Source organism: Rosa chinensis, chromosome 2, assembly GCF_002994745.2.
Source record: "Rosa chinensis cultivar Old Blush chromosome 2, RchiOBHm-V2, whole genome shotgun sequence".
In the NCBI taxonomy this organism is placed as follows: Eukaryota; Viridiplantae; Streptophyta; class Magnoliopsida; order Rosales; family Rosaceae; genus Rosa; species Rosa chinensis.
The window spans coordinates 64,379,624-64,394,087 of NC_037089.1; the positions used below are offsets into that span (position 1 = coordinate 64,379,624).

At 35.7% G+C, this 14,464-nt stretch overlaps 2 protein-coding genes across 2 annotated transcripts; both read right to left on the minus strand.

The window, feature by feature from the left end:
• Positions 1–2,471: 2,471 nt before the first annotated feature.
• On the minus strand, positions 2,472–4,063 carry LOC121051316 (ankyrin repeat-containing protein NPR4-like). Its single transcript, XM_040513538.1, has 3 exons — positions 4,024–4,063; positions 3,502–3,944; positions 2,472–3,104 (listed from the first exon to the last, which is right to left on the minus strand). Exons 2-3 carry the CDS (start codon positions 3,922–3,924, stop codon positions 2,472–2,474), a joined length of 1,056 nt encoding a protein of 351 aa, XP_040369472.1. The 5' UTR covers positions 3,925–3,944; positions 4,024–4,063.
• A 684-nt stretch (positions 4,064–4,747) lies between these two features.
• On the minus strand, positions 4,748–10,085 carry LOC112188788. Its single transcript, XM_024327997.2, has 7 exons — positions 10,046–10,085; positions 9,633–9,935; positions 6,578–6,676; positions 6,323–6,391; positions 5,481–5,987; positions 5,238–5,387; positions 4,748–4,962 (listed from the first exon to the last, which is right to left on the minus strand). The coding sequence occupies exons 2-7, from the start codon at positions 9,922–9,924 to the stop codon at positions 4,781–4,783; spliced, it is 1,299 nt and encodes a 432-aa protein (XP_024183765.2). The 5' UTR covers positions 9,925–9,935; positions 10,046–10,085; the 3' UTR covers positions 4,748–4,780.
• Positions 10,086–14,464: the final 4,379 nt, after the last annotated feature.

Genomic DNA, 14,464 nt, shown 5'->3' on the forward strand with positions numbered 1-14,464 from the left:
TTATGCGTATGAATTGAATCATATTCGTCCGGATGTCAAGGTTCATTACATATTTGTTTATATGTAGAACGTATTGCAGAAGTCAAAAGAAATAAAACATTCCTTATTTCTTTTCTCTTCTTTTCTTCTAGTTTTCAATTAAATTGAGAAGTATTGCAGTTTATTCTAAGCATTGGCTTTGGCCTAGCAAGCATAGTTCCAGTAGCATTCCCGGAATGGTAAACTTGGCCATGGCCGGCCTACTTCTTAAACTAACCACATCCTAGATAAACACTAAACATGAATCCAATGACTATATGATATGCCAAGATACAGAATCCCACAATTGCCATGAATGGGTTTTGTGTTTAAATTTGAAGAAGGGTAAGATAGTTGTGAGCTCGGTTGATGTGGGTTTATAATGAGTTTTGGTTTTGGGTTAGTTTCTATAGTGATCACTTACATATGATGTGGGTTTATGATGAGTTTTAATTAACGTGTTTGTTTCTTAGCCTTAAAGAAATTAGTATAAGTTTTAGTTATTGAGTGTTCATGAAAATCTAATGGTTTTATTGTTTTGCAATGATAAATCAGCCTGCAAAAAGCCAGTGGCAGCGATCTCCGAGTTCATTTTAAGGTACCCTGGATCTTCATGATAATGAATGGAAATTCAGACATATATTTCCAGGTAAGTATGGAACTATGGATTTAGCATTCTTCAAATCAACTAGTCTAGCTTTAATGTGGAAAAAAGACTAAGTGAACTACTTCACACACTTGCTGACTCAAAATGTCAAAAAGTAATTAAGAGTTCAAGTGAAGTATTAATTGTATTTACTGGTATGAACAATATCTGTGTCATGTACATCTCCCATTAATTTTCTAGCTTTTTGTTTCTTTAATGACTGCTTGAAGATTTCTGACTTTCTGTTATAGGAGGCTTGCAACAACACTAGAGTAATTGGTATGTGAAGTAGATCAAGGAAGATCCTGCAAAGTTTATCTTGAAGTAGAGGAAAATAGCTGACTTGTAAAGCTTAATCTTGTAAATTTTGGTAGAAGCTCCATTCCTTTTGTAACATTCATGAGGAAAATTAAAATGTAACATTTCTTTTTATATAAGCTTCATTCCTTTTGTATAGTTTTTATTCATAAAAAAAATAATAATAATAAAAAAATTGGCATGCATATTTGCATGTCAAAATTTTTTTTATTCATAAAAAATATTTTTGCGACGGCATTTTTGCCGTAGCAAATGACTTTTGGCGACGGCAAAAAACTTCAGTAGCGGTTGGTGGCGTCGCCATTGGTATTTGTCGTCGCTAATAGTCTTGTGACGGGGAATTGCCGTGGCAAATAACATTGGCGACGCCACCAACGGCGTCGGAAGCATTGCCGTCGCAGAGCCGTCGCCAATACTCTTTTGCGACCGCAAAACCGTGGCCATTGCAATTTTTTTTGTAGTGATTACTTTGATAACCAAAATTTAAGCTGGAGAAATGTTTAATACTCGAGAATTTGGATGTTTTGGTTGTTTTAAGATGAATTACTATCCATAATGTAATATGCCTGGAATGTAAATATTTGCAATGTATATTTTGGTGTTGTGGTGTTAGTTTAAGCTTCATATCTAGGTTTTGTTTTAATTTGGATAGTCCATTTTTAGGGAAAGTTCTGTCGAAATTTTATAAAACACAACCTAAGGTGGGTCCCACAGACCCGGTTTGGGTTTCAGGGTGAAATCTGGTTCGGGTTTTGTTAGATAAGAAACTGTCTCCACATGTGGGGTCAAAGCCTTTCTTTGTTTTATTGGAGAATGATTTGAGAAAGTAGAAGAGTTGTAACATTTGCAGGAGGTTTTGCTTGATCTGTTACGAGGAGAGGTTGTAGAGAAACTTAATCTTACTGGGTTAGATCATATCTATGTACGATTATATCTGCAAACAAAGTCATCCTTTACATAGTGTGCACTGCGACTAAAAAGTCTGGCACAGTAGTTCAAAGGACTGGGGAGTTTTCACTCTCAACATGATTGCAGAAAGTTGAGACCTTGAGACCTTGCTTTTTGGGTTTCACTCTCAACGTGTTTGATCGGCTGCAACAATAAAACCTCAGCAGTATTTTTGAGGGGAAATCTTGAGGGAAAAGTAGAATATTGGGATGTGGAGAAGGTAAAATAAAAAACATAAAAGTTTAATTCAAAATATTAAAATATAAGAGTTTTAATATTTATTAAATTACTTTTCTCTTTCTTGATTATTAAATATATTCACCATGAGTAACCATGGTTATAGTGTATTACACGTGGCAGCACTCTATAGAGTGGTGGTATCACCACCTAAGTGCTTATGGTGAGCAAATTCAATATACTAACTCAAATCTATCAAGCAAATATTGAAGTACTTGGGATTTTATTATATAATACATTAAATACGCACATAGTGTTTTCTTTACAAGATTCTGAAAAATAGCAAAACTGAAAGATAAACATATCAGACAGCAAATCTAACTTTCCCAAGGTTTAATTTCACATTCTTGTCAAATGTTCCTGGCATATAAGTAGAAATAAAGATCTCCACAAGATAGGGAAATTGCATCCATATAAATGAGGCAATTGGGATAGCGGTAACTAAATTAGTAGGAACAGCAATCCATGAGTCTTTGGGAAAGATAAGAAAAAGGGTAGCGGCAAAAGCAATCATCATGGCAGCCACAGAGAGAAAAAGGGTCAGAAGGCCCAATATCATTTTCCTAGGTAAAGATATGAGGAAATCTTCTTCTGCATAACGTGACGTGAGAATTCCCAAAAACAACATTACTGAAGTAGTGGAAGTAAAGAGTGATATAGCGTCTGCAACTATAAAAACCCTAAATGCCGTTCTATTCAAGAGTATGGGAATACCGTCATCTCCATTATTTCCACCAGGAACTGTGAATGCTGCAGCAAACATCATGGTTACAATGAGAGCACATACAACTGTACAAGAGGTAGCTGTTTCTTTCATCGACTTTTCTCCCTCCTTCACCAATTCTATGTGATTCTTAGAAAAAAAATCACGCGGTTTCATATCATGTGTATCGTTAACTGCTTCAAGATCCTCCGGACTAGCCATGCTCTCCAACTCCTACGCATGCCATAATTAATGCAACAACAATTAGAAGTTTATACAATACATTTATTCAAATAAAAAATAATAATAAATTATTTTGTTTACTTTTCAAATAAAAAAAAACAAATTATTTTGTTTATTCTTTAAATAAAAAAAATAATCGCAAATAATTTCAATATGCAAATACTTTTCACTATTTTTTAAAGGCTATTGTTATAGTTCCACGTACTTTCTTTTTCAAATAATTAAAAGGACCTAATTAAAACAGTCCTAATTTGTTTTCTTGGCTACTAAGTTCTCACTACTACTACTTTTTTTTTCTTTCTCAAGAATAATTGCCACTACACATAAAGAGCACAATGTTATATACATTAAGAATATATTGGTCGACAGATACAGATATATATCTAACCTCAAACCATTGTAGTTCTTTTTGTATTTGCAAAGCTGCACCACGTATGCGGTTGGTATGTGCAAATGGTGAGAAAAGTCCCGCCATGTGTAGCATATTGTTGTCATCATCATCTGTCAAACTCATGAGAGTTTTTTTGGTGTCTTTGTTGAAACCATGTATGAGATTAAAAACTTGTGCTTGGCGACACTCGACTGCCACTTGAAATAGGTTCCTGCCTTTGTCATCTGTAGTTTTTGCCAAGTTTGGATTCACTCTAAATATATGAGTAATGAATTCAACAAGCCCCCGTTCTGCTGCTTGGATAATTGCTGTTTCCACAAATTTTTCTTGCTTTGTGGTTAAATTTTTAATCTCTTCTGTCGTCAGTACTTTACACATACAAGAGAGGATTTCAAGGCTGCGGACATGGTTCAGTTTCATTTGATAGATACGATTGATCCCTAGGTTTTTGACATTGAAAACCATATAAATTATAACACTGTTGGAAAAAATGGAAAGAAAATCACGTATGTGGCATACCAAAAGACTTGCGGATACTCTTGATTATTAGTCCTTGAAATAAAGCCATTGCTGCATTGCAAATCTGAATATGTTAGCAAAAACTAGTCAAATAATCTTTTAATTTCAAATATAATAGACCTACACATATTATTATGGTGAAGATAATTATTATTAAGTTGAGTTGTTTTATTTTTTTACTTTACATCCAAAGGTGATTGAACATAATTTTTTTTATCAATAACTGACCATGTGAACACTGAAAAATCACACCAAACACCAGGGAAGCACTATCCAATCATAATTAAAGAACTGAAAACTAGGAGATAAAACGAAACTTCAAGAAGAGAAGACACAATGTCGCTAAGGGTAGAACATACTCGTGCTTAAGGCAAACCCAAAATCCACATAAAATTAAACTGCAAGCTAAATTCTTAACTCTTGGCTGATGGTAGCGGAGTGCACTCGGAGTCCAAACTTTTGAGTTCAGAAAACAAGTAGAATTTTCACCCAGATTAGGATTTTATGAAACAGATGAGATGTGTCTTTATTGTATATGTATTTCAAAAAATTATATTATTGTAGACTTTTATCTAGAATTCTCTTTATAATACAAATTAATAGCATAGTTTTTTTAGACAGTTGCAATTGTAAACACCTGCTACATACATTTTCCTCACAAAATTAATAAATTTAAAAAAAATTGAAATCAACAAAAGCTGTTATCGTGAAGAAACGACATCAACAAAAATTAAGGAATGCATGTCCGCGCTTCCACTTAATTACCTGAGCGAATGAGGCCACTCTGCTTATAATTATCTTTTCCATCTTCTTGTATTGGAACGACGTCTATGGAAATTGCATCGGGTGTGGGAGTAGGCTTTCCTTTGCTGTCCTTGTCCATGGTAAGAGTAGATGCTTTCTCGCTCTTGATGGTAGGACTAGGTTTTATGTTTATAACTATCAAATAAGTATACAGATCGGCCAATCAATAATACATTAATTATATGCATACTTTTGCTTGAGGCAGTAGTCATATGATCGATGGATCATTTCTTCTTTTTGTACAAGAGATGAGAAGAAGAAGAGATGCTATAGCCGATGGGCATTAATTGAACAATGAAAGAATTAAGAAGATAAGAAGTAAAATGTCTAAAACTATAGAAAAGTTAATGGCAAAAATTGAAACTTGGGTTTGAGCTACAACACTAGAGGAAGATCAAAACAATACTAACCGTGATAAATCCATTTTTCCCAAAACTTGAGCTGGCTTCCACTAAAGAATGCAGAAGGTGTACATGCCAATTCATTCAAAGGGGAATTGTCAGAGTAGTCTTCAGCAACAGCCAAGCTTGGGTATTGCTGGATTAGATCGCACGCAATATCTGGAGTGAAAGAAGAACGTGGATAATCACATTTAGCAGGAAATAGATTTAAGTTGCGGCTCGTATATTTTAAAACTAACTCTTATATATTACCAAATCTTTTCGTGCTAAAACTGAGGGAAATAAGTTGAGCGGCACGGGGATCGTCAGTTTTGAGTTGAGTGACCTTATAGAGATAGTCAGCCATTTTTGGTCTGCCGTTAATAAAAGCTTCGACAAGTAAGTAGGGATAATCGACACCACCTGCAATTAGCTCCTCCGTCTTTTGAACCAAGCATTTAGCTATTTCGACCATTTCATCTTTATCAGGCAACATATAACAGTATTCAAGTGCTGTACAACATTCACCGTCCATTATTTCCAAATCATCTTTATCTTTGATAAACGGCAACAACTGTTTTACAATATCCACCCGCACAGCATCGACTGCATAATGGAGAACTGTCTTGTCGTCGTCTGTTGGAGCGGTTTCTGTTACTGCCTCGGGGTGTTTTTTAATAAAGTCCATTACAACGTCCCACTTCGAAAGTTTTGCAGCATGAAACAAAGGTTCGTAGTCAGTGTTGTCGTTGCAACTGTTCTCATCTCCATCTCCATCTCCTGCATGCCAAATTAATCCATGTACCCGTTATTTATTAACAGTTCAACAAATGAAAAAGTGAAATTATGATTAGCTGAGTATATGCTGGCAATAAAAGTCACTGTATCTGCAAATACTGAACCTTTCAAAGATAAATACCAATACATCAATAATCAACAAGGCTGCTCCTGAGATTTCAACGTCTCGGTAGCAGTGCGTAAACATAAATCATACCTTACTAATTATTGTTTCTCATAGAATAAATACTTGAAAGAAGAAGAGAATAAATACACCATAATCGAATGTATATAAAGCAAATTTTATAATTAAAATTTTAGAAACAACAAATCAATACCTTCAACCACTTCTTTCTCTGGCTCAACAGCTTCTTCTTTCTCTGGCTTATCATCACTTTGAAGATCGCCTAAAAATGAAATCCTTAATCTTTAATTATTATATGTGATCGACCATTCAGATTTAAATGATCTGATATAAGAAAACATGTTATTTCTTCCTCAATGATTTATTTTTCTCATGTTGAATATGAAATTGTCATTTTTTCAATATAGGTTAGATTACAAAGAAATCTTTGAGGATCAAGACACAATACCTTCAACCGCTTCTTTTTCTGTTCCAGCATCTTCCATCTCTAGTTTTTGTGTTGTCTCACCATCACTACTATCACTATCGCCTGAGGTGTCCTCATAACCTAGAAGATCAGATTTCTCGTCATATGAAAATGGAATTGTGATGTTAAGTTATAAGTGTCAATTTTTTTTTTTTTTTGAGATGAAGTTATAAGTGTCAATTTGATTTGGATGCGTTGGAAAATATTACTTTCCGAATACATTGATAATTAACAAAGTTACCACATTCGTTTTACACTATTTAAATATAATTAAGAGATTTTGTCCAGTACCTTAATTCTATGGTCATTTATCCCACTTATCTCATTAAGTTTTTTTAATTTCCCCTTACCCATGAAGACTTTAATAAGGTCTTCCCTAATACCCAATTATGTTTTTTTTTTTTTGAGACTATTTTACCCTCACCTCTTTGTGACATATATATATATATATATATATATATATATATAGAGAGAGAGAGAGAGAGAGAGAGAGAGAGAGAGAGAATGGAAGAGAGAGAAGTCATAGGAGACTTTGCCAGAGTCCGGTCACCGAGCTCGGAATCCGGTCGCCGGACCCAATTATGTTTTTGTTTTTTGTTTATTTTTGAGACTATTTTACCCTCACCCTTTGTTACATATATATATATATATATATATATATATATAGAGAGAGAGAGAGAGAGAGAGAGAGAGAGAGAGAGAGAGAGAGAAGCCATAGGAGACTTCGCTGGAGTCCGGTCACCGGGCGCCGAATCTGGTTACTGGTCGCTGGAATCCGGTCACTTACCGCCACCCATCGGACTTATCTAAAAACCTCGCCGAATGTTCTCAAAGAGGACGTCGGAGATCTCAAAGGTCACCAAAAAGGTTTATTGCCCCCTAATAATCTAATATACCTTTATTGGGGGGCAATGGAGGTTTATGAAACAAAACCAGAAGTCCCCAAAGAGGTTGTCAGATATCTCATATGGGGCCGGAGAGGTTTATTTTCACTCTAATAGACCTTTCAGTTGCAGGAATGGGAACTAATCTCACTAAAATTAGACAAATAAAACTTTGATTAAGGAAAAAAACAAGGAGATTAAATCAATTCAAAACATTTATTGCTCCCCAATAGACATTTATTGGCCCCCTAATAGACCTTTACCAGACCTCTATTGCCCTGAATACATTTTTTTTTCCTTTCCTTAAAAAGGCCTTCTGCCACCATCTTACCAAAAAAAAAAGCCAGAATGACGAGAACATAACACCGTCGTTGTCATTACCAAAGAGACCAGCTCCGGAAAGAGCACGCAGCTCTCTCAAATCCTTCACAGAAGAGGCTACCAAGTCTGACGTCGTCGGCGTCACTCAGCTGTGCCGTGTCGCCATCTTCTCCGTTGCCAGGTAACGAGCAGATCATCTCCAAAACGTCGGACTTGACAGATTCATTGGGACCCAAACCAAGGCTTTTCATCTGCCAGAGCGAGTCGCAAATCTGGTCGACGGTGTAGTCAAAGTTGTTGAAGCAGTTGTGGAGGGCAGCGATGGCGCGATGGGATGGAGAGAGAGAGAAAGAGAGAGAGAGAGAGAGAGAGAGAGAGTGTGTGTGTGTGTGTGTGTGTGCAGATCAGGGCTTTGCAGAGCGAAGAGAGAAAGAGAGTGGCAGGCTGTAATTAATTAATTACGTCAAGGGCAAAACTGTCATTTTGCTTTAAAACGGGTAAGTGATAATAAAAATTTGTTACTGGGGTAAGTGGGATAACTCTGGTCCTTAGCCCAAAGTATCAAAATTGGCCAAAAATATTCCACTTACCCCAACAATAGATTTTTATTCCCACTAACCCAATTTAGAGAGATATGGCAAATTTACCCTCAGCCTAATTAAACAATTACATCAAATGCCACTTTCATCTCTCTCTCTCTCTCCCCAGCACGATCCAGTCGCCGGTTGGACCTCACCTTCGACTCGTCTCGGCAGCATGAAGCGAAGACCGGTCAATTCCGATCCAAATGACCGGCTATGGCGGTGAGAAAAGCCTCGAAAGTTTCTCGGGTTTGCTGGAAAAAAATTTCGATTCCGACCAAATTGAGGCATCTAATCGGTATGGATGGCTTCGACTTGATGTCTCCTTCGTGTTTGTGGTCTCAGTTTCTTGAGAAAAGCTTCCTAGAGAAAGAATCAGAGGGGAGAATATTCCGGCAAGTTTCTTGGTTTTCCCGCGACTCCAACTTTTATCCGGCACGAATAAGGTGTCAAACAACATCTCCTCGTCGAGCTCTACATGTATTCATGTTCAAAATCGAGTTTTTATTAAGAATGAGTAAAACCAGTTCAGTATCAACCGGTTGGTTCGACGTCGCCAGAGGTAGAGTAGAAGCCGGTCGAACTCAGGCAGTTTTTTATTTTATTTTGATTTTTTTTTATAAAATGGGGGCAGCTGGCCCGTAAAGAAAGAAAAAAGGAAAGAAAAAAAAAGTTTTATAGTGGGCAATAGAGGGTCATTGGGGGGCAATATATAGATCGAGGTCTATTGGGGGCAATAAATGTTTTGAACTGATGTAATCTCCTCATTTTTTCCCTTAATTAAAGTTTTATTTGTCTAATTTTAGGGAGATTAGTTCCCATTCCGGGGACCGAAAGGTCTATTGGAGAGCAATACAGGTCTATTGGGGGGGCAATACATGTTTTTTTTTTTTATTGGGAGGGGGGGGGGCAATAAACCTCTCCGACAACCTCTTTGGGGACTTCCTGTATTGCTCCCCGCCAATAAAGGCTTATTGGGGGGAAATAGAGGTTTATTGCCCTTATATTATGGGGCAATAGAGGTTTATTGAGGGGCAATACATGTCTATTTGGGAGCAATTAATAAACCTTTCCGGCAACCTATGAGATCTCCAACGATCTCTTTAGGGATCTCCGGTGAGGTTTTTGGAGAATATAAGGCATGGGAAACATCCATATACTTTTTCATTTTTCATTTCAACCAGAGATGGGATTTTCATATATATGTCATATATTTGGCTTGAACGAAGAGTGATGCATCCATATACGTACCTGCGTATGCAGCCAAAGCATGCCAGGCTTTATTGGCTGACTTTTTGCCCCTGATAGCTGAAAAGGCATCATTTCCGCAACAAATATGAATTGCATGCAGAGCCTCGGCGTTGTTCTTTTCCCTGGCCTCACGTTTATCTTTGCCTTTACGACGAGGCTCAGCGTCGTCTTCTACAACACCCCAGAGACCTTTAGCTACTAAATAGGTTTCGACCCGAAACTTCCAATCTTCGTAGTTGTCTTTATTAAGAAGTTCATTGACAATCAAACTGGGGACAACTGGGGCAGCCATGCTTGAACAATCTGTCAATCATGCAAGATGATATATTTCATGTCAGTCGAGCTTCGACAGCATATACATGTGAAAACAAGCAAGCAAATTATAGGGAAATGAAACAATATGTATTACTCACTGATCCGATTGGGGCTAGCTATCTTCAGAAATCTGTAGCTAGTTTCTGAGTTCTATGTGCAGAAAATACAGTACCTAAACCTCTGATTTATACATAAATGAACCCTGTTTTTTAATTTCCCATTGCGTGTCCGATTGTATAACAATCAGCAGTATTAAAATAAGGATTCGTGTTAGAGATCCCAAAATAATTTACCAAATTGATGTACTAAATGATGTATGTGGCTTATCCGCCGTTATCACTTTAGAAATGACAAGGATTTTCCTGTATTGTAATTATTTGTAGTGATTTTCTAATTCGATGAAATCTTTCCTCCATTCCTTCCAAAACCCTAAATTCATCTTCTTTCTTATCTATTAACAACCCCAGAAAATTTCATAACAGATGTAAATTAATTGGATCCGCTCAAAGAAGATGCAGGACAAGATGAGGAGCTTTTAGAAAACTATAAACTTATATTAATTTCTGCGAGTTATTTGTTTAAAGATGTCATGGTTAATTAGCAAGCTTTGAAAGCATCGACCCAATTATTAATCAAAGATATAGAACCTTCTCTTAGTTTGGATTGATGTTCTGGGTGGGTTGCGAAGGGTAGCAAAATGGACACTCTTTAATTGATCGACCAAGGATTTATTTTTTTATAATTTTTTTTATCAAATAAACAATTTAAATGCTACAACTAATCATTCGTGAGTCGAACTTATACAACCTCCTACTTAGGAAGGGTAAACTATGTCACTAGACCAAATGGTAGTGGGACATTTATTTCTTCTTCTTGTGTTTTTCTTTTGTTTTCTCTTTTCTCAAGAATGTTTTCTGTATTCTGAAATAAGCAAAGAAACCCATGTCATCATTAAGCTTTGAAAAACATATGCCACATCATTTGCTACATAATTTGATATAAAAATCTAGTAGAAATATTTGGGATCTCAAACATTTTTCTAAAAAAAAACTCGGCAGAAGAGTGAAAGACTAAGAAGAGATGCCATTTGCTATCAGAGTTGTGATCCATGTGAATGCATGTAGCTCTAAACAAAATCAAGTGGCGATTGAGCTTTCACAAGGTTTTTGTCGACTCAATTAAATCAATTGACGTACTTTTTTAAATACAATCATTTTAGTATCTCAATTTCATATTTAGTCATTCACTTTGGTACTTGTCTTCAAATTTTTATATATTTAAACCAGAAGGTGTGTTAATTAATATGACAAACAACTTGACAACATGTAATAAGGTGAATTACAAACTATGAAGTTGAGGTATCAAAATAATAGTTTAAAATTATGGATGCTTTTATTTTTCTTGTAATAGAAAAATGTGACAAACAATACTTAAGTTTAAGTCAATCAACATTTTTTAATACAATCAGTTTATACCTTAATTTCATATTTAGTCATTCATTCTGGTACTTGTCTTCAAATTTTTATATATATGTAAACTAAAGGTATGACAAGTAATATGACAAACAACTTGACAACATGTAACAAAGTGAATTACAAAATATGAAGTTGAGGTATCAAATTAATAGTTTAAAATACTGATACCTTTATTTTCTTGATATAAAAAAAATGTGACAATAATTAAGTTTAAGTCAATCGACATTTTTGAATACAATCATCTTAATACCTCAATTTCATATTTAGTTATTCACTTTGGTACTTGTCTTCAAACTTATATATATTTAAACCAAAGGTATGTCAAGTAATATGACAAACAACTAAAGCCCAACGTCCAGCGTCGCTAGATTCGACGGAGGAGAACGCTACCACTGGTTGCACACGAAACTCTAGGTTTCGTACTTTGAGAGAGATCGAGACAGTCACGTATTAAGAATACTTCCAAACACTAATCTTCATTTTATCCATTTGTGATTTTAATGATTTCAAATATTGAAGAATTTTCATTTTTGTTGACCAAAAGAAATAGTTAAGATTTTTGTTCTCCAACAAGCGATATTGGGCTAGAACTATGCTATGTCAGGGGCTTGATTCCCTCCCAGTAACAAAAAAGCAAAATAACAAAAAAAAAAAAGATATTGTATTAAAAGAAAAACACATTATGTGCCTTCGTTAAAGTGATTGACAGAGAGGGAATCAAATAATTAACGATTACCATAAATCAGTAAAATTACAGATCAATCAGCATTTAATGTTATCATTGTAATTGATATTTCCGTTGTAATTCTCTCCCTATATAAAAGGATTATGAAATGAAATGAGTAGACCAATTCTAATTCTCATTTTACTTTTACACGTTATTAGCACGCTCAGAGTAAATAGCGCTAGCTTCGAAAAAAGAAAAAAAAAAAAGCCTCAAACCCTAGAAAATTTTTCTGCTGCCACTCTTACCAAAAAAATAAATAAATAAATTCCTTCTCTCCCCAGCCGCGCATCTCCCCATCCCTCGCCGCTTGGCCTCGCGCAGAGCACCACAGTAACAGCAGCACAGCCTGTGCCCACATCACCAGCCCCTAGCGCCTGCACAACCCAGGCGAAACCCAGCCTAACCATGCGGGTCCCCAGCCTAGCCCTGCAGCCACGCACACAGCGTCCCTGCACCAGCAGCCTGCGCCCCATCCATCGCTGCTAAAACAGCCTACCCGGCCAGCCTGAGCAGCCCAACCGGGCCTCCTGCCCAGCCACTTGAACGCCTGCTACCAAACCCCTCGCTAGACGATGAAAAAAAAACCCAAAAGGTAGAAGAAGACGCGGATAAGAGAGAAGAAAGAAAAGAAGAAAAAAAAAACAGAGAAAACAAAAAAGAGCTGACCTGGCCCAAAGAAAAGAGCCGGCCCAATTCAAAAAAAAAAAGCAGCAGGCCTGCAACCCAAAAAAAAAAAGCAAAGAAAAGAAAAAAACAGGCCACGAAAAAAAACAAAAAAAAACAAGGCCCCGTGGCCCATTGTTGAAAAAGAGAGGAAGCGGCTCAGTTTTTCTTAAGCTCAAAAACATCGCTACGCACGCCTGTATCAACACGCGCGTGCGCTAGGATTGTTGTATTTTCTTTCTTTCTTTATTTTATTATTTTAACCAAGCATGTGAATTTTATTTATATTTTTTATTTTTAAGCATGTTTTATACTTTATTGTTTATGTTTTTATTATATTTTGTTATTGAGCATGTTTAGTTAGATAATTTTGATCATTTCAAGCATGCCTTGTTATATATGTTTTATATGATTATCTTTACGTTTAAGCATGCTTTATATTTTATTGCTTATGTTTTTATTACGAAATTTTAAGCATGTTTCATGATTTTTATTTTAAGCATGATATATTATTGCTATTATTATGTGTAACATATATTTTGGTATTATTATGTGTAACATATATTTTGGTGTATATTTGTGAATTTTGAGCATACCGTGTACTTTATTTTTATATATGCTATGTTTTATTCTTTATTATGTGCCATGATTATTCCTCATTTAGAATGCTATACAAAAATTGCATTTTGCCATGATAATGAAAATTCATGTGCATTATAAATACATACTTGTTATAAAGTAGAGAAAAGATGAAGAGAGAATAGTTGGGAAGAAGTAAAAGTGTTATCATTCAGTCTCATTAGCCTCCTTTATATAGAGGTAGGGTTTACATCAAAGTACATAACTAATGAGTATTTACTTGGACATCCACATAGATAATAATATTTACAACACTCCTCCTTGGATGTCCACCAATAAATGATGGTATTGGACGCGCTTATTGTTGCCTCGTTAAAAACCTTGCCAAGTAATAAAAACCCAGTGGGACAAAAAAATAACCCTGGTCGAAGGACAAAAAGAGCACAACGCGCATATGTCCTAGGTAGCATGCTTCTGGATGCTCCCCCTGATTGTTGCAAGCCTCATTCATGTATGCGATAAGCTACACGTACCATATATAGTAGTTTGATGTGTCTATCACTGAAGTGAGACCACGTGTGCTTTGCATATAGGGGTGTTCATCACAAAATTTCATATATACCTGCAAAGTTAAAGCAATACTAACAAAGCTAGATGATTTTCAACAAGTCTTACCTCATATGATAAGGTTAGAAAACAATCTCATATGCTCAAAATCATACACAAAGCAATAGCTCAACAATATAAAGAAATTGACACATTTAACTTTGTATAGTTTAAAACATTGAAAAATCATCATGGCATACCTAGCCATACACATCAATATATTTGTGTATTGATATGTCTCATATAAGCTCTTCAAGAGCTCTAAGTAATTCATAACTTTGCGAAAGTTAGAATATGTTGCAACATTATATTCATAATTCGAATTCGATAGTAGTCTCTTCATAGTACTCATTAAGGGAATTTAGATCTCTTTGACTAGAACGAAATGAGTACATATCAGCTAGCTTTAGACTCTTGGATTCCATGAGTGACCTTTAGGCTCTTTCAACCTTTCATGAACTTGAATC